A 25243-nucleotide genomic window follows, 5' to 3' on the forward strand; every position below is an offset into this window, starting at 1 on the left:
CTGATCACACCTTGGTGCTGTGGGTGACTTTGTTTCTAAAGTGAGCGCTTTATGGCTTATAACACACTTACCAAAAACATCACTGTCCCTCCCTCTTCCCAGAGGCACTTCTTTCCTTTATAAGCCAAAGGCCATTTCTCAGGCCTGAGTCACCAGCCTACTGCCCATTTGTTTTTCTCCGAAAAGTTATGTCACCTTTTGTTCGTTTGACGTCCAGCTCCTGTCACAGTGATTGGTTCGTGAGACACTCTGAAGCATTTACTTAAATCCCTGGAGGTGGTGACTGCTCACTAGTCGTTTATATTAATAGAAAGAAAAGTTCCAGCCACACACAGAGGTACCATAGCCCAGGATTTCTTTATCATTGATAGTGTTTACAGAATTTCACGTTCAAAACACAGAATTTCCAGTAAGGACCACAGAGATCCATCCGCAAACTGAATATGATTTACACAAACAGAATCCAGGACGCTGTCCCGGGGGCACGGACGAGGGGCGGCTGCAGGCGGCCTCGCTGCGCTCAGGGGCCGGATCTTCCCAGGATAAAGGCAAGGAGGGCCCAGGTGGTAACTATGCCGCAGACTCTGCAAGACAACGACACCGGTCAGGCGGACAGGGCCTGCGTGTGAGCCCGGCAAGTGTAGAAACCACCGACACAGGTTCGTCCTGCTTCCCCCCCCAACGCTCCCCCCCGACTTAGTTCACTTAGGTGTTATTTCTTTCAATCATTCTCCTGGTGCCAACACTGAACGTCTGCCTGTCAAGGCCAGACTGGCTCTGGGGTATAAATCAGAGGCTGACAGAAGAAAATAGGGGGGCCTAGGAATGAAACATTTTTCTTCAACAATGTCGTTTTCTAATTGACATGGCTCCTAGCCAGCAAGCCAAATCTTCACAAAGCTTAAGTGATGGCTCCATCTTTCCAGCTGCTCAGGCCAAGAACCCTGGACTCACTTGAACCTGCTCCAGTCTGTCAGCGCCACCGGGCTGGGCCGCTCTGTGCCCTGGCTGGTGCACCTGCCTCCCGATGCTCTCCCTGCCCTGCCTCCTCCACAGTCCATCTCAACACAGAATGGAGCAATGCTTTGAAAACACGAGTTGCAGCATGTCCCTCCTCTGCTAAAACCTCCAGCGATCTGACTGCTCCTGGGAGTGACGCCCACAGTCCTCACCTGCGTGCCCGCCCACCTGAGGCAGGACCAGCTCCTTCTCTCGCCTCGTCCCCTCCTTGTTGGCTCCGCTCACAGTGGCCGTCTCACTGGCCCCTGACAGGCCAGGCACCACCCAGGGCTCAGCCCTGCTGCCCCCTGCCTCAACCCTGTCACCCAGGTTGCCTTTCTGGGCTCACTGAGTCTTTAATGGGCCCCCATCATCTCCTTTCAACTACAACCTCCCCCTGCCCGCACCCCACCCCCTTCTCTCGTTTTTAGTACAAACTTGTCACCTGATATACTACACCGCCCACTTGTTTGCTATGTGTTTGTCATTTGTCACCTCCCATTAGCATGTGGCTCCACAAGAGCAGGGATCTCTGTCTTATTCGCTGACGCTGACGAATCCCCAGAACCTACACGGCAGGCGCTGGGCAAGCCCGTGAGGAATGCCCTGCAGACGCAGCGGCCCGCGCCAGCCCAGTCACTTACTGCAGCAGGCAGTTGATGTTCGGGGAGTGTTTCCAGTACCGATACAGGGACACCCGCAGCGTCGGGTGGCTCCGGTACTCCTTCAGGATACTCCTCGCGCTGCCGAGAGAAGTTTGCCCGGGTGAGCCACGCGACGCGACGTGGCGGCGCACGCGGGCGAAGGCGCGGAGAGGAGGCGGGCTCGGGCCGAGGCACCTACTCCTTGAACTTGTTGGTCAGGAGCAGGAACTGGCTCCGCGTGAGGCGCCTGACGTCGAACTTGCACAAGTTCTGGAACTCGCGGTACACCTGCTGCTCGTTGACCCCAGGCCACTTGCTGACGCTGAGGATGAGGATGGGAGGCCGGATACTGGGATAATCTGGACCAGAAAAATTCTAGAAAACATGGAGAACAAAAGAGACTTTCCACAATTCTTACTGACATCTTCCCTGATTTGAAAGTCCTACAAGGAACCAGGAAAGGCTGTTTGGGGCCGGGAGGGCGGAGAAGAGAAGGAAGGAACACGTCTGTGTTGGTGTTGGCAAAGACACATGAGAGGAAACAAGCAGCCTAGCGGGGTGTGAACACCCTCTGCGACTCCCGTCTCGGTTGCTATCGGAATCTCTCACCCAGCCCAGAGGATCACACCGGGCCGCTTCCCACATAAGCCTCCAAGCAGCGTGAAGGAGCAAGATGAAATCCACTCACGATTTTAGGGACCCCAGCTCGGATAAGATTCACTTGGTTCACATAAGGGGCCAGCACGTCAAGGTACTGCGGAAAGGTGGACTCTGGTATGGGATAGATGCTACACGGACAGAGAAAAGCCCAAAGCATATTCAGGCACACGGAATCTTATTCACCTGTCCTCAGTCATAGCTAAGGATCTGGCGACAGAACAGGGGAAGGACACTGCCTCATACAACTCTCCCGCCCACCCCTCACAAGTCTCAGGGCTGGTGTTGGTGTGCTCCCCTCAGAGGCCCAACTCTGAAGAGCTTTCTCCTTGGCCCAAGCAAAGGCAAGCCTGCACATGGTCACCATCTGCCGGTGACGGTTTGGTGAAGATCCCTCTGCTGACAGATGTTAGCAATAGGCTCGGAGAACTAGCGGGAGGCCACCATGCAGAGGAAGCCCCACTCGATCGTCCCCATGGAGGGGCGTGGTGGTGCATGCCTGCAGTCCATCTACTGGGGAGGCTGAGGCAGGAGGATCGCTTGAGCCATTGACCTGAATGCTCTAACCTTCTACCGCACTGTTATTTCCATGGCTATGAGACTACGAGTAGAAAACAGACCAAACACACCAGGCAGCGAAGAACTGAGGAAGGTAGCAGAACCTAAGCCTAACCCCACTGTCTTAGTCTCCTGACATATGTAAATTAACCCAACGCCAAGACAGGGGGCAAAGGGGCCAGGACCCCCAGCCACCAAGGCAAGAGGTGGGCGAGGTAAGAAAGGGCTGTTCCCACGGGGGGAGGCCATCTGTCTGCACCCACCACGGTGGCCACTGCCCAGCCAGGGTGAGACAGCTGCACCAGTGACATTCTATGTTCTCCCTCTGGTAGGGCCCTGGACTGCGGGGTCTTGGCTTATAGCAAGGGCCGGTAAGTCCTGACCACCGACTGACCGACAGGATGAAAGGAAAGAACACTTACCCGTGCACCTTCTCTAGGAGCAAGTGTGCCACTTTCAAAAGAACTGGGGGGAAAAAGTTAGAAATGTAACAGATCTTATCAAAAAATGCAAGCTTATGCTTTATTTCCATTATGTGCAACCTATCTGGAAATACATGGAAAACCCAGGGAGGGCAGGGGCTTGCCACCAACAAAAAAGAGTTTCCTTTAAGAAAACAGGAACTCTTACCTGATCCACAAAGGAAGGCATCATACGCAGCCTCGTGGGGGTACTTTGTCTCGACTGAAGCATTTTTCCCCAAGTGGAGGATTTCGAGCAGCCATTAGAAACACAGCCTGGGAAGGGAAGCACCCTCACCCCTGGCGCCACCCCCACCGCACGGCAGCTGTGGCTCAGACAGCCTCCAGCTGTCCCACTCTCACGGCATCTTCACTGAGGTTCTCCCCTCGGTGGGGAAACCGAGAGCTCAGGGCTGCCTGGCAGACCAACCCCACAGCAAGGGGGAAAGGGACAGCCCCCAGGGCCTGGGATGCAGCCCGGGCTCACTTGTCCTGGGCAGCAGTCACATGAGGGGAAAACCTGCACAAACCCGTCCCCTGCCAAGTGGGGGCCAGGGCCAAGAAGAGCCCCAGCCACGCTCTCCGTGCTCTGCCACCCGTGCCAGGAGCCCGGGCTCGCGGAAACGTACCATATTTTTCACACTCGTTTGAGTGAATAATCTCTGGTCCAGAATTCTTGGTGGGATTCAAGTCACTGTTAGAGAAGAAAAACAGAATAAAGAACAATTCACTGAAAATAATCCCTTCTTGCTCTACCCTCAGTCCCTTAAATTAACATAATTTAAAAAAACACAGAGGATACAGATGTAAGAGGCGCACATCTGGGCACGGGCAGATGGGATCCTGGGGGCTCCAGCTGGAGCACGCTGAGCATTCGAAGCCCTGAGACAAGCAAGACGCCATCTCTGCCCTCTGGAGCCTACTGTCCCTTGGCCTGAGTGACAAGTGCAGAGACTCAAGCCTGTATCCTGCAAATGCAACACCTGGAGCATGAACAGTGCACCCGCGTCCTGCGGGCAGGGGAAGCCAGGTTCCCGAAGCAGGTGAACACAGGAACTGACTAGGCTGAAGAGACGAGGTGACATCGGGCATGTCAAGCATAGATGGCCAGGGAAGCCAGCTCTGACTCCGGGCCCTTGTGGGAAGTGCGGCTGGAGCCCCTGTGCGGAGGGCAGGGCCGCTGGCCAGGAGCCCCTGCGGTAGGCGGAGCCACAGGAAGACTTTGGCCAGAAAAAAACGGCCCAGTGGAACTCACTAAGTCATCACTCAGGGGCAGCGTGGGGAATGGAGAGAGACAGGCCACGAGGCCAGGACACCAGGAAGGGGCCGCTGCCATGCCGAATGAAACATAAAGGCTGAACACAGGCACCGATCCCAAGAACACAGCGAGAGGGAGAGATTTTAAAGAGTAAAATCAACAGGACTCGACTAGACACGCTGACAACTAGACTCGACACGCCGTCCACTCAGCTCCTGGGCCACTTCCAGGTTATGGGTCTGGGACTCGGCTGAATGGTGGTGGCATTTAACAAAGAAACCTTTATTTTACCTGTTTTCCAACAAAATTTTTTAGAGCCCCATGTGTTTAACCTATCTGACCCTCATTTTCTCACTTGGAAAGCAAGCAAGATAATCGTGCCCCTGCCACACGACGGCTGTTAGGATCGGGAGAGGGGCAACGACGGCCACTGATATAGGGCACAGTCCCAAGCCCTGCCACACGATGCATGTGTTTAATCCTCACAAAACCTTGGTGAGTTGCACATTATTATTGTCTCATTTCAAAGACGGTGAAACTGAGGCACAGAGAGATTAATTCTCTTAAGGTTACTCACAAAGCCCGTGAGTAGCAAACCTGGGATTAAAACCCAGGATTGAAGCCTCGAATCGGAGCCTGTGCATTTAAACGAAAGAAAACCAGGTTCTGGTGTCATGCCTGGCCCCATGAAGACGTTACAGGCTTTCCAGGCACCAGAGTGGGTGTGAGGGACAAAGACGAACACCAAATTGAAGGCGCCTGTGATCACGCAGGGTAGAGGACCGAAAAGACAGCCGGTAAACGGGGCATCCTGGCGCTGCGGAGCTCCGGACCACGGCTGCACACAGCAGTGGCAGCGAAACCCCAGGCGTGGATAAGGCCACTGGGGACACGGTGACAAGCAAGACAGGGGCTGAGGAGGGACCTTGCATAGAAAACTTGAGACAAGCAGAGGAACAAGAACCACACACACCAGAAAAGAGGAATCCAGGAGAGAGCAGGACGCAGGACAAGGGGGGAGACAGAGGCCAAGGGTACGAACATCTGCGCAGGCCTGCGCCTGCACGCCCCTTCACCCCATTCACACGCCTGTTCGGAGGGGCACATGACCGGTGACGCTGGGCGGGTAACGCGTGCAGGGGACTGAGTCCAGACTGCAGGAGGCAGCAGAGGGAGGCCTGCGAGGAGACCTGCTGCAAAGAGCAGAAGGAACTCGGCGGCAGTGGAGAGTGAAAGGGGTGCCTGGGCTTGTTAAGCGAGAGGAACAAAAGGGGACAGTGACTGCAAGACTGTTGGGGGGCTGAGAGATCTCCGGCTTCCGGCCTCTTACTTTCTGCTCAGAAATGGGGGCCAGGAATGTCATCAGAGGAAGGAGGGGAATCAGCACGGGGGCCAGAGGAGACATCGGGGCCCGAGTGAACAGGGAGGGCACCCAGGGGCCCCGCAGGCCTGGCGCACGCGGGGAGGCCGCAGGGCTGCAGACCACGCTCCAGAATTGTAGCTCCGGGAGACGCCTCCTTACCTGTTCAGGACTTCATACACCTCTGAAAGGTTGGAAACCCTTGGGAAGTTCAGTTCCTACAATTATGGAAAACAAGTCAGGGAGAGTAAAACATCTGCGCTTTCATTTATTCTGTGCTTCAGGTGTTGTTAGCAAGTGGCCATTAAAATGAAATGGAGGCCGGGCGCGGTGGCTCATGCCTGTAATCCTAGCTCTCTGGGAGGCTGAGGCAGGTGGATTGCTCAAGGTCAGGAGTTCGAAACCAGCCTGAGCAAGAGCGAGACCCCGTCTCTACTATAAATAGAAAGAAATTAATTGGCCAACTAATATATACAAAAAATTAGCCGGGCATGGTGGCGAATGCCTGTAGTCCCAGCTACTCGGGAGGCTGAGGCAGGAGGATTGCTTGAGCCCAGGAGTTTGAGGTTGCTGTGAGCTAGGCTGACGCCACGGCACTCACTCTAGCCTGGGCAACAAAGCGAGACTCTGTCTCAAAAAAAAAAAAAAATGAAATGGAATATACTAACTCCAACCTCCTCTTTCTCTTCAGAGACAGTGTAACCACCTTATTCCTTGACGACAATGTCAGGGTACCTCATACCCTTGGGTTTCCTGGAGGGGCTCCCCATAACCCAGGCTGAGAAGAAACTCTGCACCCAAACCCACACGCGGCGTCTCCCCTAGCAGACATGTGTTCCAGGGAGTCTATGAACAGGCATCCGAGGCGCTAGGACAGGAGCCAAGCACACACGCAGAATACAGGCATTCTAAGGACCAGAGGGCCGTGGGGGCAACGCCAGGTTACTAAATCCCAAGAGTTCATAGAAGCTAGAAACTGGTACAAACAATACAAGCCTGTCTGGGCAGAGATGTGCCAAGTAACCCATCCCGTTTCTGGCTCCCTTCTTGAGTAATTGCTCTCAGTGACTGCCTGAGGCTCTACAGCATTGATCCGATTCTTTCTCCCTTCCTCAGTTCAATTTCTAAGCAGCACTTAGACCACTTAGGTCCTTCCCCCCTCCACATGGAGGGAACAGCCCAGACAGGACAACAGAACCTCCTGGGGAGCTCTAGAAATACACGTGCCCCGCTCCGGGCCAGAGCAGGTGCTGCCAGCGGGGCCGGCTGTCGGGATTCAGCTTCCCGAGTGACTCTAGCATGCCGTCAGGGTTGGGAACCCACGACCTCAGTAAAGATGCTTAAGATTTTTGAACAGGGGATCCTCCCTACCCTGGTGCTCTTTATGCAAGTTGCAAATACTTATGAGGTACGTTATCAAGCTCTGAAATAAGTTGTTCTTTTGCATGATCTAAATAAGCACATGAGCTATATGCAAATCAAAACATGGGGACTTGAATGAGAGAGAAAAAAATAAAACAACACATGAGTTAATACAATGACCCAAAAAACAGAAGGAAACTAATATTGGTTTTTAGAAGAGAAAGGAGTTCAATAATTGCAAAAAAAAACAAAAAACAAAAACAAAAACCAAACACCACAAAAGAAAGCTCAGTGCTACAGGTATGGACAAAGCAGTCCTTAACCCGAAGCAACTCCATTCCATACCTTCCAGATATCCTTTGTTACGTTCTTGGTGTCAATGATAACAGGAAACAGGTTGTGGATGTTCTGCTTAAATTGATCGTAGCTTTCTGAGGGGAAAGACACAAATAGTCAAAAGTTAGTTGGTTCACAGAAATGGAAAGGAACATTCCCTAACTAACGCTGATGAGTAAAGCAAACTAAAACAAAATAGGACTTGAAAACAAATCCCAGCCATTAAGGGATTCTAATCTCAAACCCACCTTCCATCACCACCTTAAACAGTAAAGGCCAAATGGTTTTCCATTAAATCCAGGGTGCTTTCTGTTGCCAACATTAGTTAATGCAGTTTTCGAGGCTCTCTAGCCAAGGGGATAAGAATGGCAGTGGTATTGGCAAGGCAGGCACGAAAGTCATTTGTAAGTGACTGTGCAGAGAAAAATCCAAGAAAAAAAAAATCAACTGAATTATTATAAGAGGAAAGTACCCTGATAAAAGAAATTTAAGAAGAACTATTAGTTGATGGATTTATCAAAGTTATACCTGCATATAAAGAGGTTTATTACAAAACACACACACACACTCTGGGGGAAAAGAAAAAAAAAAAAAAAAGATCTGCAACCCTCTTCCCACTACCCTTCCGTTTCCTACTCCCCCAATGCAAGTATTTTCCATTCTTTCCCTTGTGGTATCTATTCCCAGATCTAGCATGTGCATGTGGCGGTTTTAGGCACTTCACTGCGGACCTGAGGTGACAACCCCCTTGGTCCCCCGCCACCAGCACAGACTCCCAGCGTCACAGCCACACACACGCCACCCACAAGGGGGCTCTGTGGCACTGCGAGGACTCTTCCTTTTGTTCTCCTGTCGATTATTTTGTTTTGCTGTTTTGTTCTTTGGTGAGTGTGCGTTATTAGTCTTACCTCAAGTGTTCTCCCTCAAACTCAGGTGTTTTATCATTTCATGGGGAAACTCACTCCTAAACCTTTCTTACCCTTTTTATTATAGACTGGTGATCTCTGTATGTTTATTAATTCCTTTAGTCTCACCACTCTGATACTGGTACTATTATTCCCCTCTTAGGAGTGAGATGGGGTAATGTCACTCGCTGGAGATGACACACATGGCGAGGGGAGATGGGGAAGCCACCCTGGCTCGAGTGCTGGCTTTAACCACCACGCTGCACCCCTGCCTGTGCATCCAACAGCTCAATCAGCCATGAAAAAGCAGGGTACAGCCGTAAGATGGTACCATACAATATTAAAATGACATTTATTAAGGTTATTAATGACATAAAATAATGCTTTGGTATGTCAAAAAAAGCCAAAAATAAAAATATAAACTGTGATCGAATATGTAAAAACTCAAAAAAAAAAAAAAAAAGCAAAACCCATTACGAGTATGGCTCAAAGGCGACTTTCTCTGTCACACATTTCTGATTTTGCCTAGTTTCATAAAATGAGCCCGAACAACTCCAGTGAAGGGGGAGGGGCATCCATCCAAGTTTGTTCTTCTGCCTTGGTAAAGCGTCCTGGTCTTCTACTCCAGGAAGACGGAAGCAGACAGATCAGAGTACAGCCTCTGCCTAAACACCCCAGAGACCTGCCGGTGCTGGGGAGGAACGTCCATCTTAGGGGCCGCCTCAGGGGCATGTGTCTGGACCAGCCCTTCCACCAGATGGCACATCAAGATGAGAGGAAGGGGAACGGCAGGTGTGCCCCTACCTGGGAGAGGTCTGTAGAACTTCTCGTGGAGATGCAGCAGATCCATCATCATGTTATGTCCCACTAAGGGCTACTTGGAGTAAATCAACAGGTGAGAGGAGTGAAATTTTAAAAAATGAAGACAGACATCATACACTAGTAGTTTCCTGCAAAGGATGTAGCTTTAGAACCCACTACAATTCGGTCAACTGGATAATTCCACCCTCACCCTCAGTCCACCCCCAAGAAAGGCAGCTCAACTGCTTAAATGCAAAATAAAAAAGAAAGCAGTAAGTAGGAGGAACTTAAGGCACAGTCCACTTTGGGAATCTAAACTGGAGCAGACACATGCAGTTCGCCACCCCACCCCCAAGTAATTTTAGGTCAATTAGTATTGAAATGCCTGTGTTACTGAAAAGGACAAAGAAACAGTATTATTTTCTATGGATAGTCATTCCCAAATTAATCTATCATGATTTGGTGAAAGCAGGGTTAGATCCACCAAGCCAGTTATAAATGAGAAGAAATCACTTATCTTAAGGAATCTAATTTTGTTGTTGAAGGATCCTTTATCTATGACCAGAAATACAAAATACTGCCTTTAGGCCAAGAAAAGAAATATTTTTTCCTACCTTCTGGGCTTTCACCAGCATTTGGAAAAACACAGAAAAACCCTTTGCAGAGAGAAGAATCTTGTCCCTCCAACAGCTCGCTCTGTCACAAGAGGTGTTCTCAAGATACCAGCGATGCTGTTTACTCACTTTCTTCACTATCACCTGAAATGAAAAGTACTGTAAGCTATAGTCTTGTTTAAAAGAAGAAAGGAAAAAGGAAAAGAGCAGAGGCAAGTTCCTTTAAATCCTGGGTTACTGGGAACAAAGCTTAACGAACTGGCTCTTTATCTCAAAACAAAAGTAAGGAGGGAAGAAAAGAGTGCAGGGAGAAAGCAGTCTTTCAGAGAGGCCAAATTCGGGAGAATGAGAGAGAAATAACGGAGCCACCGGTGCCCCATTCTCAGGCGAGAACTCACCCCTTCCTCTTTCAGCACCGTCCAGACGTTGGGCAGGGCCTGCCTCAGCACTAGCTCTACCTCGAAGGCCTGGAAGCCTGCGGCAGGGAAACACAAGGCACACGCAGCCCTGGAACGGCACTGTGCTTCCCTCCACAGAAGCTAAGGGGTAGATGGGTCAATCGGAAAGGCGGCTCTCAGGGGCTCAAGAGCCTGTGAGCCAGCAGCAGGGCACGGCCTTGCTTTGACGTGACCTAGGGCAGGACTCCAAGTTTTTGATCTCAGTGCCATTCTTACATTGGGGATGCCAACGAGTTTATGTGAGTTACAGCTATTCATATTAACCATATTAGAAATTAAAATTCAAAGCTTAAGTTTCTTTTAAACAAAAAACCCATTATATATTAACAAAAGTAACACTTATAAAAAAAATAACTATTTTCCGGAACAAAACAATTTAGTGAGAAGAAAAATATTGTTTCATATTTCTGCAAATCTCTTTAACATCTGGCTAGAACTTCATATCTGCATCTGCATTCCATCTGTTGTGATACATCGTAATTGCTGAAATATATGAAGAAGATCCAGCCTCAAACAGATGTGTAGATGGAAAAGGGAACAGAATATCTAAAAATCAAGTGACTGGATATTCTTAATAGTGCACCAAAATTCAACAAGCCGTAGTTTCTTAAAGAGGAGTTGTAATGTGGAATGATACCATGTTAATGAATTTTGTTTTGTTACCTTAAAATTCACTGGCCTATCTTATACCTTGAATCTTTTTTATCCATGACTTTGTAACATCATGCATTGGTTATTTGGAAAGCACCAATTGGCAGTTATGCAGATCTTTCAAATGCCCACACATTTCATTACACAACACATCAACTAGGCATTTGTGAATGTGACCACTGATTTCAAATAGGTCTTGGTACGGGAAGTTGTCAAAGCTTATGGTAGCAGGTGCAAGTTCTGCAAAATTCCAGTTTTTGATTGAAAGCTTTAATTTTATCACTAGCAAATACTATGAGTTAGTTTCCTTGAAGTGACAGGCTCACTTTATTCATTTGAGAAAATGATTGCAAAATACCCAAGTCTAAATTGATCAGTCAGTCTTTCCAGTAAGAAATCACATTTCATAAAAAACAACAAACAAAACAAAACAAAAAAAACAGGCTGGGCACAGTGGCTCACGCCTGTAATCCTAGCTCTCTGGGAGGCCGAGGCGGGCGGATTTGCTCCAGGTCAGTTCAAAACCAGCCTGAGCAAGAGCGAGACCCCTTCTCTACTATAAATAGAAAGAAATTAATTGGCCACCTAATATATATACAAAAAATTAGCCGGGCATGGTGGTGCATGCCTGTAGTCCCAGCTACTTGGGAGGCTGAGGCAGAAGGATCGCTTGAGCCCAGGAGTTTGAGGTTGCTGTGAGCTAGGCTGATGTCACGGCACTCACTCTAGCCTGAGCAACAAAGTAAGACTCTGTCTCAAAAAAAAAAAAAAAAAAAACAGCTAATTCAGCTCTCAACTCAAGAAACTGCACAAATGCTTTTATTCAACACAACCGCTGTATTTTGGTATGCAGCAGTGTTTTCTGTGTACTTATTTTTTGCATCCTTGTTGACATAATATTAAAAAGGTGCGCAACCAAAGGTTGAGATTTAATAAAACTAAGAATAATACTTCTTCACCAAGGAAGTTCTTAAGCAAAGCTGGCCTTTTTTGAACTGAGAGAGAGAGAAGCAGCAAATACAATGACTACCACCAGCACACTTTGGTGCTCCTGCCTTAATTTGTGCTGAGGTGCCAGCAGGTTTGCCCACCATTGCTTTAGCACCAGTGCAGACGGCACGATGACAACAGCAAGTGACAGCTGAGTGATACTCGGAAAATAGTTTTGACTTTGTGGACCCCTTAGGAAGAGTCTCAGACTCCCGGGATCCACAGACCAGGCTCTGAGAACTGCTAAGCTAGGGCATGTTCATCATGGTGCTGCACTGCACTGTAGGAGAAAAAACTCAGATTAACAAGAGTCAATAAAATAGGAGTACATAGGGCACTCCAGCTCAGGCACCAAAAGGATAGCTCATGAATGTAACTTGACCTCCTCGGCCTTGAAATTCAAAGTAGGTTGAAAAGTCCTCAACTTTTGGATTCAGGTCGGAGTTTTATCTAACCACAAGACCACGTATCTAGTGAACAAATGCTGCACCAGATTCAGTCATGACGCAGTTGGGACGAGGATCCACGGGAAAGAGAGGGTGGCCCATGACAGTGACCTGTCCCGATGCTCCCAGGTGGGGAGGAGCAGCCTCCTGCCTACCAGCGATACCCGGAAGAGTCATCCATTCTCCTTCCTCGGCCAGGTCCAGCCACCGCGTCACTTCATCAATCACCACCTTGATTTGGTCTTTATCGAGAGAGCTAAAAGACGGGCACATAAAAGCAGGAATGTTGGAGGAAGCCGCACCAGGTCCCTAAGACAATGTTAACACGAGTGGTTTCTGAGGTTCCTGGTTTTAATGCTGCAATCTCATGGAGAAAATGCACCAAAGACCGTTTATCCCCCTAGTCTTTCTATGCAATAGGAAGCCAAACAGCTGGCCTACATTCCTCTGTAGGCTCACAGGAATACATTCCATCCCTTTCTATGTCTCTGGGATGCGTGGAGGAGGAGATATTGGTATCTAACCATTACTAAGCATTCTACCAGAACCTGCTTCTTTATTCAGTTTTCAGAGGTGACAGAGAACTATCTGGGAAAATAAGGAAAAGACAGGGACTTTGGTAAATGCATTCTCTGTGTTAGAAATAATATTATTTTGAGATAAGACCTTCTCCAACATTTGAAAATAACAGGTTAAAAATCCAAATTTCATTTTTCCCTTATCAAAAGCTACATTTTTATATGAAAACCAGCACCAAGAATACAAAAAAAAAAAAAAAAAAAAAAAACCCACCCCAACCAACAAAAACCCCTCCAACATTACGTAACATATTTAGACCAGATAATCAATCCTCACATTTCAGAGTTAACCACTTCGGTACCAGCGTCGACTACAGTCGACAGCCACAGATGAACGCGCACAGCAACTTTAGCTGACAGCCGTGATATGACTTTTCTAATTTTTCATTTATCAAAATAAAATTGTGAACATTTAAAAATAATGCAATGAAAACATATATGTATATGTTACCTATTCTGATTTCCATTACAATTAAAGCTGCCTGTAAAGTAAGACAAGCTTTCAGTGCTTTCAAGCTTTCCTCATCACCCAAGAGCAAAACGGAGTCGTCGTCAATGCACAGCACACACTACCGTGCGGACTGTGAGTGCCGGCTGTGGGCAAGGTTTCGTGGCCAGTGAGCGCCGTACCGAAGTGGTTAAAAGCTGTCTAATTTAGTCCCCCTTCCTGATAAAGGCAAAGAATCTAAAGCCTGAAGAGCTTAAATGATTTGTTCGAACCAACCACTAGCTAATAGCGCTGGGCTCCAGGCAACAGCACTGGCTCCCTGGCCACCAGCTCGGTCTACCCACAGTGCTGCCGCTCGCACTCTGGTCACTCCTGATCCCAGCTCTATAGGGATACGAGGTTGCAGGACCTCGGACTGGCACAAGAGGCCAAAGAGGCAGAGCCTCTGCCCTTGGGGAGCACAGGCAAGTCTCATGCATGCCGGGGCAGACATGGCCAAACCAAGGCTCAAGTCTAGAGTCGGTGCCCAGCATGACCGGCACAGTCGAGGCTACCTGTGAGATACCATTGACAAATGCCTCAGGATCACACTGGGGACCAACACCTGACAGCAAGTCCAACAAAGCCATTTTAGCCCTCTAGTACTGGAATGGAATTCCTGTTTGGGTACCAAATTAAGAGTCAGTTTCTTTTTCTTTGTTTTTTTGGGTTTTTTTTTGAGAGAGAGTCTCACTCTGTGCCCTGGCTAGAGTGCTGTGGTGTAGCCTAGCTCACAGCAACCTCAAACTCCTGGGCTCAAGCAATCCTCCTGACTCAGCCTCCTGAGTAGCTGGGACTACAGGCATGCACCACCATGCCTGGCTAATTGTTTCTATATATTTTTAGTTGGCCAATTAATTTGTTTCTATTTTTAGTAGAGACAGGGTCTCACTCTTGCTCAGGCTGGTTTCAAACTCCTGACCTGGAGCCATCCAGCCACCTTGGCCTCCCAGAGTGCTAGGATTACAGGCGTGAGCCACCACGCCCGGCCTCTTTTTTTGTTTTTAGACATTAAGATCACACTCGATGCTGTGAGGTTCACACGGAAGCTGAAAGGGATGGAGGAGACTGAAGGGCATGCGCAGCTCAGGCCAGGCAGAACAGCCCCTGGGCTGTCTTGGGGCTGTCTTGTCCAGCTGAGCACAAGCAGCAGAGCCACCCAGCTAAATGTGCACAGTGAGGCTACCACACTCTGGAAACAGAACACCCACCCGTGGAAATGCAGAGAAAACAGCAAAGAAACTAAAGAAGTTCTTGGAGCAAAGGCCATACCTGCGAACTTTCCAATTCCCACACAGAATGTTGTGCTTAATTTTCTTCTCTTGTTCTTCATTCATATATGGGATTCCGTTTTTGAGAAACTAAGGACAGAAACAGAACGAGGGACTAGTCAGAGGTATCCTCTGTACCAGGCAGCAGAGGGAAGGGAAACCTTCTGTCTTACGTGGACAAGAGGAGAAGGGGAAGGGATGGGCTACACAGGCCGGTGAGACTGGAACACACTTAAGACATGCCCATTTCCCTCCTCGATGCCATACCTTGTTGTAGTTGAAGCCATAGTGATTCAAAAACTGAACACTAGAAGCCTGGAAAGAGAATTCTGAATCCAAAATCCCAAATGTTGTAGGGAAGAGAAAGAAGTTGCACGAATGGGCTACATACCTATGAAAAAAGAGACATAAGGAGAAAAAGCCAAGACCATTTTATAAACTCTGGCTCACAGAGCAGACTCCAGGGTGAGTTCTCTTACATAAGTGGTATCTGAACGTCTGCCGAGTTGCAGGTCCTAGGCCTAGCACTGGGCACCAGAGGAAAAAGGCAGACATCCCGCCCTTGGGGAAGAGGATCTGCTGCAGAGACAGGCCCGCCCTCCACAAGCCCTCTGGAGCTGTTGGCAAGTCAGGACGCCCAGCTCGGCAGCCGCAGCAGTTCACAGGTGGGGGCCACCCCACAGATCAGGCATCCTTTCTGACTGTGGGTGCCTGTGAGCTACCGTGTAGTTTAAACACCCCTGTCTCCCACCGTATTGTATTAACTGCTTTAACACAGGCACATGGCAATGGAAACGGGGAAAGGAGCCCTCAAGGTGCAGAGCGGCACTGGCGGGAGAGCCCCACAGGAACGATACTGCTACCAGAGAGGAGCAAAGGGTAAACCGCAATCTGCTGGGGCCAGTGCAGGCGGAAAAGTAGACATAAGTGAGAGCCTGAAGCACCCAAGGCAAAAGTGACCGGGACACCCCAGGCAGAATCTGAAGGGGGCAGTTGTGGAACACAGGTGAGAAGGAGCCATAGGTTTCACAGAAGCTCTTTATACATACTTGTTTGCCTCTCTTTCCATACTGGAGAACACAGACAATCCTAGAAGAATGATAGTAGATGGAATGAATACCAAAGAAAAGCTACCTGAAGTTAACTACAGAGACAAAACATTTCGAACAGTACTTTGTATCCAGAGATACTGTGCCGGCCGAGGAACAGTAAACATCTTTATTGATAAACAAAAAGGGGAAAAAAAAAAAAAAGAGAGACCAGAAGCACAAGAACTTTCAAACTGTAATTCATACTGAAATTACTATTATAAAATGTAATTGTGGCCCATTCTTCAAACACAGAATATTAAATTCACATTTTCATAGTTCTAAAACCAGAGGCATCAAAAACCACGAAATCTTATAAATTTAACTGCTTTAAAATGTGTTTTGCAAAAAAAAAAAAAAAAAAGGAAAAATCATGCAGAGTAGACGACTTCAAATTGGGGTAAAACAATAGAAACATAACTAAGCTGTTTTCCATACTTCTGAAAGAGTTCCTATAATTTAAAAAAAATCCACCACCGAAAGTCAATAGAAAAATAGCAAAACAAAAAAACAGGAGAGGAAACACACATAAACACACACACACAACACACACATATCCCATTCAGAGTAAAGGTATGGGCCAGTAAAATCTGGCCCAGGGTCTGTTTCTGTAAGTAACATTTCACTGGAATACAGCTATGCTCATTTGATTTTGTATTAACTATGGCCGATTTCAAGTTTCAAAGGCAGGATTGAGTAGATGTAACAGAAACCACATTGCCTGCAAAATCTAAAACGTTTATATCTAGCCCTTTATAGAAAAGGTTTGTTGACCCTCGTATTAAAAAAAGTAAATCAGGGCCATGCATGGTGGCTCACACCTGTAAACCTAGCACTCTGGGAGGCCAAGGCAGGAGGATCACTTGAGCTCACAAGTTCAAGATCAGCCCAAGCAAGAGCAAGACCCCATCGCTAATAAAAAAACAAAACAAAAAAACAACAAAACAGTAAATCAGAACAATTACATCGTTTTTCTTTTGCTAGGCAAACAAACATTTAGAGACTGATAGTACCCAGTGTTAATAAGGGAAACAAGCACATTCACTGGAGTTGGTATAAATCACTTTAAACTTTGTGGATAGTTGGTAGGAAGAGGAGTAATTTAGCAATATGCGTCAACACTTTAATACACATACTTTCTAACTCTGCAATTCCACTGCTGTAAGTATCCCAGATGGTTGTACTCAAAAGGACAGTAATAATATATAAATTCCAGGATGGTCAATGCAAACTTGTTTAGACACAAACGCTAACTGAAGTATGCATTGTTAGGAGACAAAGTTAATAGATACGTTCATAGTTTGGAATACTATGCAGCTGAATTGATCTGTATGAGCTGCTAAAGAAAGATCTCTAAACTCCATCAATTGGAAAAAAAAACAATTTTTTGTGTAAGTTTTCTTTAAAAAAAATACACATTTTTACTTAAGAGACAGAACAGCAACTGCTCCTTAACATTGATTTATCTAGGCACAGAAACAATACTGCTAAATATTCTGCTCGCTCCAAAGTGTTGATCCCATAAGGCATAATACAGTCAAAAACAAAACAAGCATATAAGATGATACCCAGTATCTTTGGGAAAACCTCAAAGCTGTCTCGACCAGTAGGAAACACACAGACAAAAATATCTTCCTGAATAATTCATAAAAAAAACCAAAACACCTGAATCTTAAACTCACCAATTTGACAGATTGTAAACTGCTGAACGCTCTGGCGGGTCTTTATATACCACTCCGATGGCAAATCAAAAAGACTGTGAAAAAACAAGCATCTCATTCCACGGCTGAGGAGAGCAGACGCAGGCGCTAGAATCAGCCACTGTCAATCAGAGGCAGCATTTTCCCCTTGTTGCAACAACTAGGGAACTGCGTCCAGTGGACAAAAGCCAGCCCCCAGCACACACATGGGGAAGCAATCCACATCAATCTCATCCTGCCCCCCCAGATGCCGACAGGGTGCCCGTCGAGAACCAACGCTGGCCTGGCCAGGGCCTGGCACAGAGGGGACACAGGCGAGGCGGCTCTTGCCTGGCTCGAAGACCACGTTGGCTTTACCTGATCTGCTGGGGCCCAGTCAGGTTAGAACGAAGGCCGGTGAACTCTATGTCCAGACCTGCGGGGAAGGCAAAAAAGACGAGAGTCCCCAGGCGCGGGCCACAGCCTCCTCTCTGTACACTGTAAATGCTGCAGGTGCCCAACTCGTGCTCAAGAAACCAAGTGAGGTCCAGAGGGGAAATGTGGAGAAAGCCGCGCAACCGGCCGGGCCGTCCCGGCTGTACGGGGGCCCTGGCCGACACGCCCGCGGAGCTCAGGGTGTAATTGCTGCGTAACGTCCACCGCCCACGGGCCCCAGGAGGGACCCCCGGCCCTCCCCGAGGGGCCGTCTCCGAGCCCCCGTGGCCCGGCGACCGCCTGCCGCCGCCCGCGCCCAGGCTCGCTCGGGCAAGGCCGATCCCAGGCGCCTCACCCACGAAGTCGGCGTCCAGGACGAGCTCCTGCAGCAGAGGGAGGCTCTGCTCGAACTCATTGGCGCCCACGTCCATGGCCACGCAGCTCGGGCGAGGGCGCCCAGTGCGACCACGTGCTGCCCACGCGCTTCCGCCGCGCCGCCCCGGCCTTAAAGGGCTCGCGCGTGGAACCGGCCACCCGCCCCACGTGCCCCCCGCCCCACGCGTCCCCGCCCCACGCGCCCCTCCTCCGCTTGGGGCGGCTGGCAGCGACCGCACCTGACCGCGGGTGTTTTGATTGCTCAACTTGCTGCAAAGGTGAAGTGTGCTTGCAGTCAAAGCCCCTTTACTTTGCTCTTCAGCAATTTCTTTGCAGTCCTCAGGATGAGGATGTCATTTACATGGACGTAGAATGTAAGTGGCATGGTAGGATAGCAGGAGCAAGTATAGCCTGGGAAGGGATAATCGGGGTAGGAGCAGCACCTGGCCTGGAGGAATTTCAATAGGCAGGTACTGTAGCTGCCACTCATCCTTTTTTAAATCATCACCTCTTGCCAACTTCTCTGTCAATGCCAATATTGGTGTCTTCCTGCCTTCTCCTACCCCGCCCCCCACATCTTTTTCCTCACTCTTTGTCCACCTCACCACTGTCTTGACACTTTGTATCAAACTTCCCACACAAAACTTCAAATTGCCCCTTAGATTAAAGGAATTATTGGTGTCCAGAGATTCTCTAGTGCACTCCTACTCCTTGCAGAAATTCCTGCCTACAGCATTCCTTACAGGTGAACCCAATTTTTGTTATTGTTCCCAAAGCCACTAGTCCATGGTCTTCCATACAATGTCCTCCCTTGAATTCCAGACTCCCATTTCAACAGCCTCCTAGAACCTTCGTCCTCAAAGTTAAGGTACTCAAATCAATCCTTAAGGTGAAGGAAGAAAATATTAGAACTACACATTTTTAAATGTCTCCATTGGGATATTTATTGATCAAAAGGGGCCTATCAAGCCACTGGATTCTGAAGTCCTCTCAGAACAAATGATACTTTTAAAAAATGTTGGTGCATACAGATTTGTCTTTCTAAAATAACATACTGAATACCCAAATTGGCAGTGGTAACATTTTATTTCTAAATAGATGTATAATTGGGGTATACATTTAAAAATTTGGAAGATAATGCTCTTAACTGCTTACAGGTTCTTCCTTCTCACAAGGAAGCCAGAAAGTTAACACCTTTCTTTGATTTAATCAGCTCCTTTCTGACAACTGCCGTGGTTCCCATCAAGCCAGGCTCCAATTTTAGATTAATTTGCATGCACTTCGAGCTTTATATCCTACCTAATAAATGTTCACATCATGGCAAGTTGAGCACACACTCACCTTGTTTCCACTTTTGATTTCAGCTACTCATGGCACACCTTCCCTCTTTCAAATTTTTTCTATATTAGGAACCAATAGGCCAGGCGCAATGGCTCACGGCTGTCATTCTAGCACTCTGGGAGGCCAAGGCGAGTAGATTGCTTGAGCTCAGGAGTTCAAAACCAGCCTGAGCAAGAGCGAGACCCCATCTCTACTAAAAAAAAAAAAAATAGCTGGACAACTAAAAATATATAGAAAATATTAGTCAGGCATGGTGGCGCATGCCTGTAGTCCCAGCTACTCAAGAGGCTGAAAAAAAGTTTGAGGTTGCCATGAGCTAGGCTGACACCACGGCACTCTAGCCCGGGCAACAGAGTGAGACTGTCTCAAAAATAAAAAATAGGACAGGCGCTGTGGCTCATGCCTGTAATCCTAGCACTCTGGGAGGCCGAGGCAGGATTGCTCGAGGTCAGGAGTTTGAAACCAGCCTGAACAAGAGCGAGACCCCGTCTCTATTATAAATAGAAAGAAATTAATTGGCCAACTTATATATAGAAAAAAATTAGCCAGGCATAGTGGCTCATGCCTGTAGTCTTAGCTACTCGGGAGGCTGAGGCAGCAGGATCGCTTGAGCCCAGGAGTTTGAGGTTGCTGTGAGCTAGGCTGATGCCACGGCACTCAATCTAGCCTGGGCATCAAAGTGATACTCTGTCTCAAAATAAATAAATAAATACAAATAAAATAAGGAACCAAGAGCCCAATGAGGTTAGCATTTGCCTCTTTTTTCTTCACATAGTGTTTATAATAAACTTAAACTGATATTGCCATTTCCTATTTTAGGAAAAGACCCTCAATACCCTGAGGAGCAAACTGTCATTTATTGGGATCACTAAGCATGAGCCAAACATGCTAGTAAGTGCTTTACATAAACCTCGTGTGTACTCTTGCCACAGTGAGCTCGAAGGCAAAGAAAATTTCACACAACCAGAAAATAAGAGTTCATAATATGCCTTTATTTTATAACTGATAAACAACTTTTAATTTATCTTTCAAAGTTAATTATAATTGGTGACTGCTTTTCTTAGATACTTCTCTCATATCCAAGAGAGGGGAATAATTTAGCCCTTGATTTTAAAAAAATATACACATAAGGGGAAGGGGTATGACCTTAACTACAAATAATATTCCACTGTGACATTATTGCTATAAACTTCCAATCTGGTTGTTCTTCCAGATGTTCTGGTTGTTCTTTTGGTGGCTGTAGTAGCTGACAGTTTCATCACATTCAGAACAATTAGTGCTTCTGTTTTATTCATAGATTCTCCGAGGTTCCCGTAGAACCACACCACCTTCTGTCATGGCACTCTGTAGTTGTTTCATCTAGTTTTGAAGATTAGAAAAAAGGAAGCTTAAGTCAACACGAGTAAGCTGAAAATAAAAAGTTCACTTTCCAAGAAACAGAGAAATAAGCTGATTTGTTTTTGCTAACTTCCCAGCCTACATCGTTTCTCAGACAGTGATCCTTATACTGACACAGGTAAGAAAAAAGGATATGTAGAGGTGTCAAGGATTAGCATTTAAAAATATTATACAGACAAGATATCAACATATGAACATTAAGTACAGTGGCTGACATCACAGAACAAAGAATCAGTCACCCTGGATTTGAAATCTACACAAACTGACTCCGGGCAAGTCAGCCTCCATTTGTTTATGTATAGAATGTGTATACCAGTCCCTACCCTAAGGATTGATGTGAGGATTGCATGAGGTAACGCTATCAGTACTCACCAAAGGTTCTGACACATGGGAAGCACTTGGTAAATGGAAGTTGTTATTATTATGTAAGTATCTAATGTCAAGAATTAACACAGTATCTTTAAAATAAGTACATGAAAACAAAAATACCGATTCTGAGGCTGCCTCCCAAGGGGTTGGTTGGTAGACCATGAAGTTGATCCCTGCCTCTAAGCATCTCTGTGCCAGCACTCGTCCTATACTCTCACAAGCCACCACATTTCTGGTACTATAAAGGTGCTTTTTAATAGCCCATTCACGAGTTGATGCTGAAACCACAACCTGGCCATGTCGATGCTCAACAAGCGCTTCTATATGATGCTGAGTCCTTATAACTCGCAACCTACATGGGGTGAGAAGAGGATAAAATCATAAAAGAATCTATCTATCCTAAAGTTAAGCTACTTCAGGTTAACACTTTTCACATTTGGCTAAAATTTCTCAAGAATTCAGTGTTTGGTTGATTTACTTCAACATATTTAACCTGGATTTTTCTTGGGAAAAATATTTTTCCTCTGCCTTTATGAGAATATCTTTAGTAACAATCAACCAAATATTTCCACTTAACCTCAAGTATCAAGGAGAAATTTATCATTTCTGAGGAGCTGAGTTTTATTTATTTACACATCTACTTCAAAAAAGGGCTTTAAGGAGACAGAACTAAGTTGCTGACTATATACTGGATGAGGATATACTTACTCTATGCCTTTATTTTCCAGATAACACCAAAATATAATAAATATAAGGTAGAGCAAAACTTTTAAGAGTAAAAACCGAAATCATAGGAATACTAGAAGAAAACATGGGAGAATTTTGTTATAATCTCAAAGTAAGGTAAGCCTATTTAAATATGATATCAAACCATGTCATATGGCTTTTATAAAAGATAGATACAGTTTTCTGCATGGTTAAATATTATGTGCAATTAATAGGTTTGGTGTTTCAAAAGATTTTTAGGTCAGGCACAGTGGCTCACGCCTGTAATGCTAGCCCTCTGGGAGGCTGAGGCAGGAGGATTGCTCAAAGTCAGAAGTTCGAAACCAGCCTGAGCAAGAGCAAGACCCCCGTCTCTACTATAAATAGAAAGAAATTAATTGGCCAGCTAAAAATATATAGAGAACAAATTTAGCCAGGCATGGCAGCACATGCCTGTAGTCCCAGCAACTTGGGAGGCTGAGGCAGGAGAATCGCTTGAGCCCAGGAGTTTGAGGTTGCTGTGAGCTAGGCTGATGCCACGACACTCTATCCAGGCAACAGAGTGAGACTCTGTCTCAAAAAAAAAAAAAAAAAAAAAAAAAAGATTTTTTAGACTTAAGATACAGATGATTCAAAATTGAGCTGCTTACTGCCTTTGACTCCTCCCTATATACTCTAAGTAAAAATATATCACAGCAACTGTAATACATTATTATTCCTATTCCACCTTGCACTATGAAACTGTTAAGACCTTTAGGAACAGGAATGATATCTACTTTATCTTTGTACTTTCTACATCTGGCATTATGCCTAGCAAATGATAGACAGCCAATGTTTGTTGAATAAATACATCACACAGTTATGATTTCCAACTTGCTTTATAACTTGATATAGTCCTTAACAAATCTAACAAATCTTAGAATCTAAGAATCTTAGCTCTAGCATTTATTAATTATGTCTCCCTAAGCCTCAATTTCCCTTCTGTAAAATGACAGAAATTATTGTATCTGGTTCATAGAGTAGTTTTAAGGATTAGATGAGAAAATAAATATAAAGCAAATAGCGTAATTCCTGGCAAATAGAAATAAACAATCATCTTTATAACAAATCATCTCATGTCTGTAATAACAGATTTCTAACTGGTCATCCTTCTTCTACTCTTTCCACCTTAAAAATTCTCCTAAAAAGCAGCCAGTATGATCTTTAGAAACCAGATCATTCAACAGAGTCTCACTCTGGTGCCTGGGCTAGAGTGCCATGGCATCAGCCTAGGTTCAGTTGAGCCTAGTTGAGTTGAGCAACCTCAAACTCTTGGGTTCAAGCAATCCTTCTGCCTCAGCCTCCTGAGTAGCTGCAACTACAGGCATGTGCCACCATGCTGGGCTAATTTTTCTATATATTTTTAGTTGTCCTGCTAATTTCTTTCTATTTTTAGTAGAGACCGGGTCTCCCTCTTGCTCAAGCTGGTCTTGCACTCCTGACCTTGAACAATCCTCCCACCTTGGCCTCAGAGAGTGCTAGGATTACAGGCACGAGCCACCCTGCCCAGCCTAAACTGCTTATTTTGATTTACAAAGCTATCTATCTTCTGCATGCCCCTCCTCTTTCATCTTAGGCCATTCATTCCTTTGCTTATTGAGCTTCAGATACACAGGCTTTTCAGTTCCTCAAATGCACCAAGCTCATTCCCATCCTAGCAGTTTCCTCAGCTAGGAATGCTCTTTCTGGCAGGTGACCTGCCTTCTTCCTATCTTTCAGATCTCAACTTTTCCTAGGCGCTCAGTTCCCTCCTCTAACACCATGTTTACATTTTCTCCATGACACCTATTGTTTGTTGCTGCCTCTCCGCTAACCCCACTTCTATCCACCGCATGTCAGCTTCCCAAAGAGTCTCAGACAGTGACTGGATCGTTGGCTGAATGAGTTAACCAAAACCATCTGTAGAGTACTCTGCACTATTCTGTCGGCCAAATCACAAGCGGCCTTAATTACCTGTGCCAGAACTCATGGGAGGGCCACACTGTCCCCCAACCCCGCTCTTTCCTGGCTACAGATAAGAGCTCCAGATTCCGGGGGTTCCGGTTGGTGAACTCTGGGGCAACAGCTTCATTGTCCTGAGGGTCCACTTCAGGTTTCACTGTCGGCTTGGAACTGGTTGAGAGGGCTGCGAACCTACATTCTAAGAAATGGAAACAGGAAACAACCACACGGATCTTTAAAAATGACTAAAACGGACAGAACAGGAACATGCTCTACCCTCATGCATTCCCCTGACCTTCGGGCCCTGCAAGCAGGATGAAATGTACGCTTGTCCGCAGGGTGCAGTCATCAGTGACTCTGGTCCTTGATGCCCTATTATCACAGTGCTCTTAGCGCGTTTACTTTTCGGTAGGGTTCCTCGACTATAAAATAGGACTTGCTCATCAATTTTTATCATGCAGGCCGTGGGGAGTAACCCGAGAGAAGTGGGGGAAGAGTAGTTACCCGGGTTCCTGCAAACCGGCAGTAACTCCCAGAACCGCGACCGAAGCGCCATCGCTAAGACGATCTCGGGCAAAGCCTTGCCTCCTGTTTCTCAGCGGCGGCCAGCCGCAACCATGTTAACTGAGAGAAAATGCCTTTGGCTCGCAGTCACCGAACCCTCCCGGCGAGAGCCGCTCTCGACCCGGAACTAACAAGCCTCGGGCCGCTGAGTGGCCGAGCGAGCAATCTGTTCACGCCCCCCCGCCAATCATCGCTTTCGCCAAAGCGCCTCGTAGCAGCGCCCCGGGGCATGGGGCGGGATCCCATTAGTTGTGGGCAACACCTAGCGCGACTTTCGCGTGCGCACAACTTCAGGGCACCACGTTTGGGTACTTAAGTCGTAGGGCTTAAGACATATCACTGTCAAGTATACACGCCCCAACTGGGCACCGGGAAGAAATGGGGCGTCCTGAACAGGGCGTGGTTGTCTTCTGCGGACCAAAAATTTTCCCATAAGGCCCACAGGGAAAACTGCCCCACCCCACCCCGATTCA

At 47.0% G+C, this 25243-nt stretch overlaps 2 protein-coding genes across 6 annotated transcripts; both read right to left on the reverse strand.

Moving 5' to 3' along the window:
* Positions 1–338: 338 nt before the first annotated feature.
* Positions 339–18503, reverse strand: PNLDC1 (PARN like ribonuclease domain containing exonuclease 1). Of its 4 annotated transcripts, XM_012759661.2 has the most exons (19): positions 18394–18503; positions 17982–18039; positions 17607–17680; positions 15886–15925; positions 15104–15227; positions 14838–14926; positions 12656–12756; positions 10354–10430; positions 9956–10099; positions 9345–9414; positions 7645–7730; positions 6100–6155; positions 3949–4013; positions 3489–3542; positions 3281–3323; positions 2332–2431; positions 1843–2018; positions 1644–1742; positions 339–584 (listed from the first exon to the last, which is right to left on the reverse strand). In XM_012759661.2, the coding sequence occupies exons 1-19, from the start codon at positions 18467–18469 to the stop codon at positions 521–523; spliced, it is 1596 nt and encodes a 531-aa protein (XP_012615115.1). In that variant the 5' UTR covers positions 18470–18503; the 3' UTR covers positions 339–520. The 4 variants fall into 4 exon arrangements, with proteins under 4 accessions (XP_012615115.1, XP_075858832.1, XP_075858833.1 ...); XM_076002717.1 differs by lacking the exon at positions 17607–17680 and having other exon boundaries at positions 18394–18415; XM_076002718.1 differs by lacking the exons at positions 17607–17680; positions 18394–18503 and having other exon boundaries at positions 17982–18050.
* A 2222-nt stretch (positions 18504–20725) lies between these two features.
* On the reverse strand, positions 20726–24920 carry MRPL18 (mitochondrial ribosomal protein L18). Of its 2 annotated transcripts, none has more exons than XM_020287299.2 (4): positions 24711–24920; positions 24219–24405; positions 21791–21873; positions 20726–21113 (listed from the first exon to the last, which is right to left on the reverse strand). In XM_020287299.2, the coding sequence occupies exons 1-4, from the start codon at positions 24760–24762 to the stop codon at positions 21046–21048; spliced, it is 390 nt and encodes a 129-aa protein (XP_020142888.1). In that variant the 5' UTR covers positions 24763–24920; the 3' UTR covers positions 20726–21045. The 2 variants fall into 2 exon arrangements, with proteins under 2 accessions (XP_020142888.1, XP_012615121.1); XM_012759667.3 differs by having other exon boundaries at positions 21642–21873; positions 24711–24916.
* Positions 24921–25243: the final 323 nt, after the last annotated feature.

Source organism: Microcebus murinus, chromosome 5, assembly GCF_040939455.1.
Source record: "Microcebus murinus isolate Inina chromosome 5, M.murinus_Inina_mat1.0, whole genome shotgun sequence".
NCBI classification, from domain to species: domain Eukaryota; kingdom Metazoa; phylum Chordata; class Mammalia; order Primates; family Cheirogaleidae; genus Microcebus; species Microcebus murinus.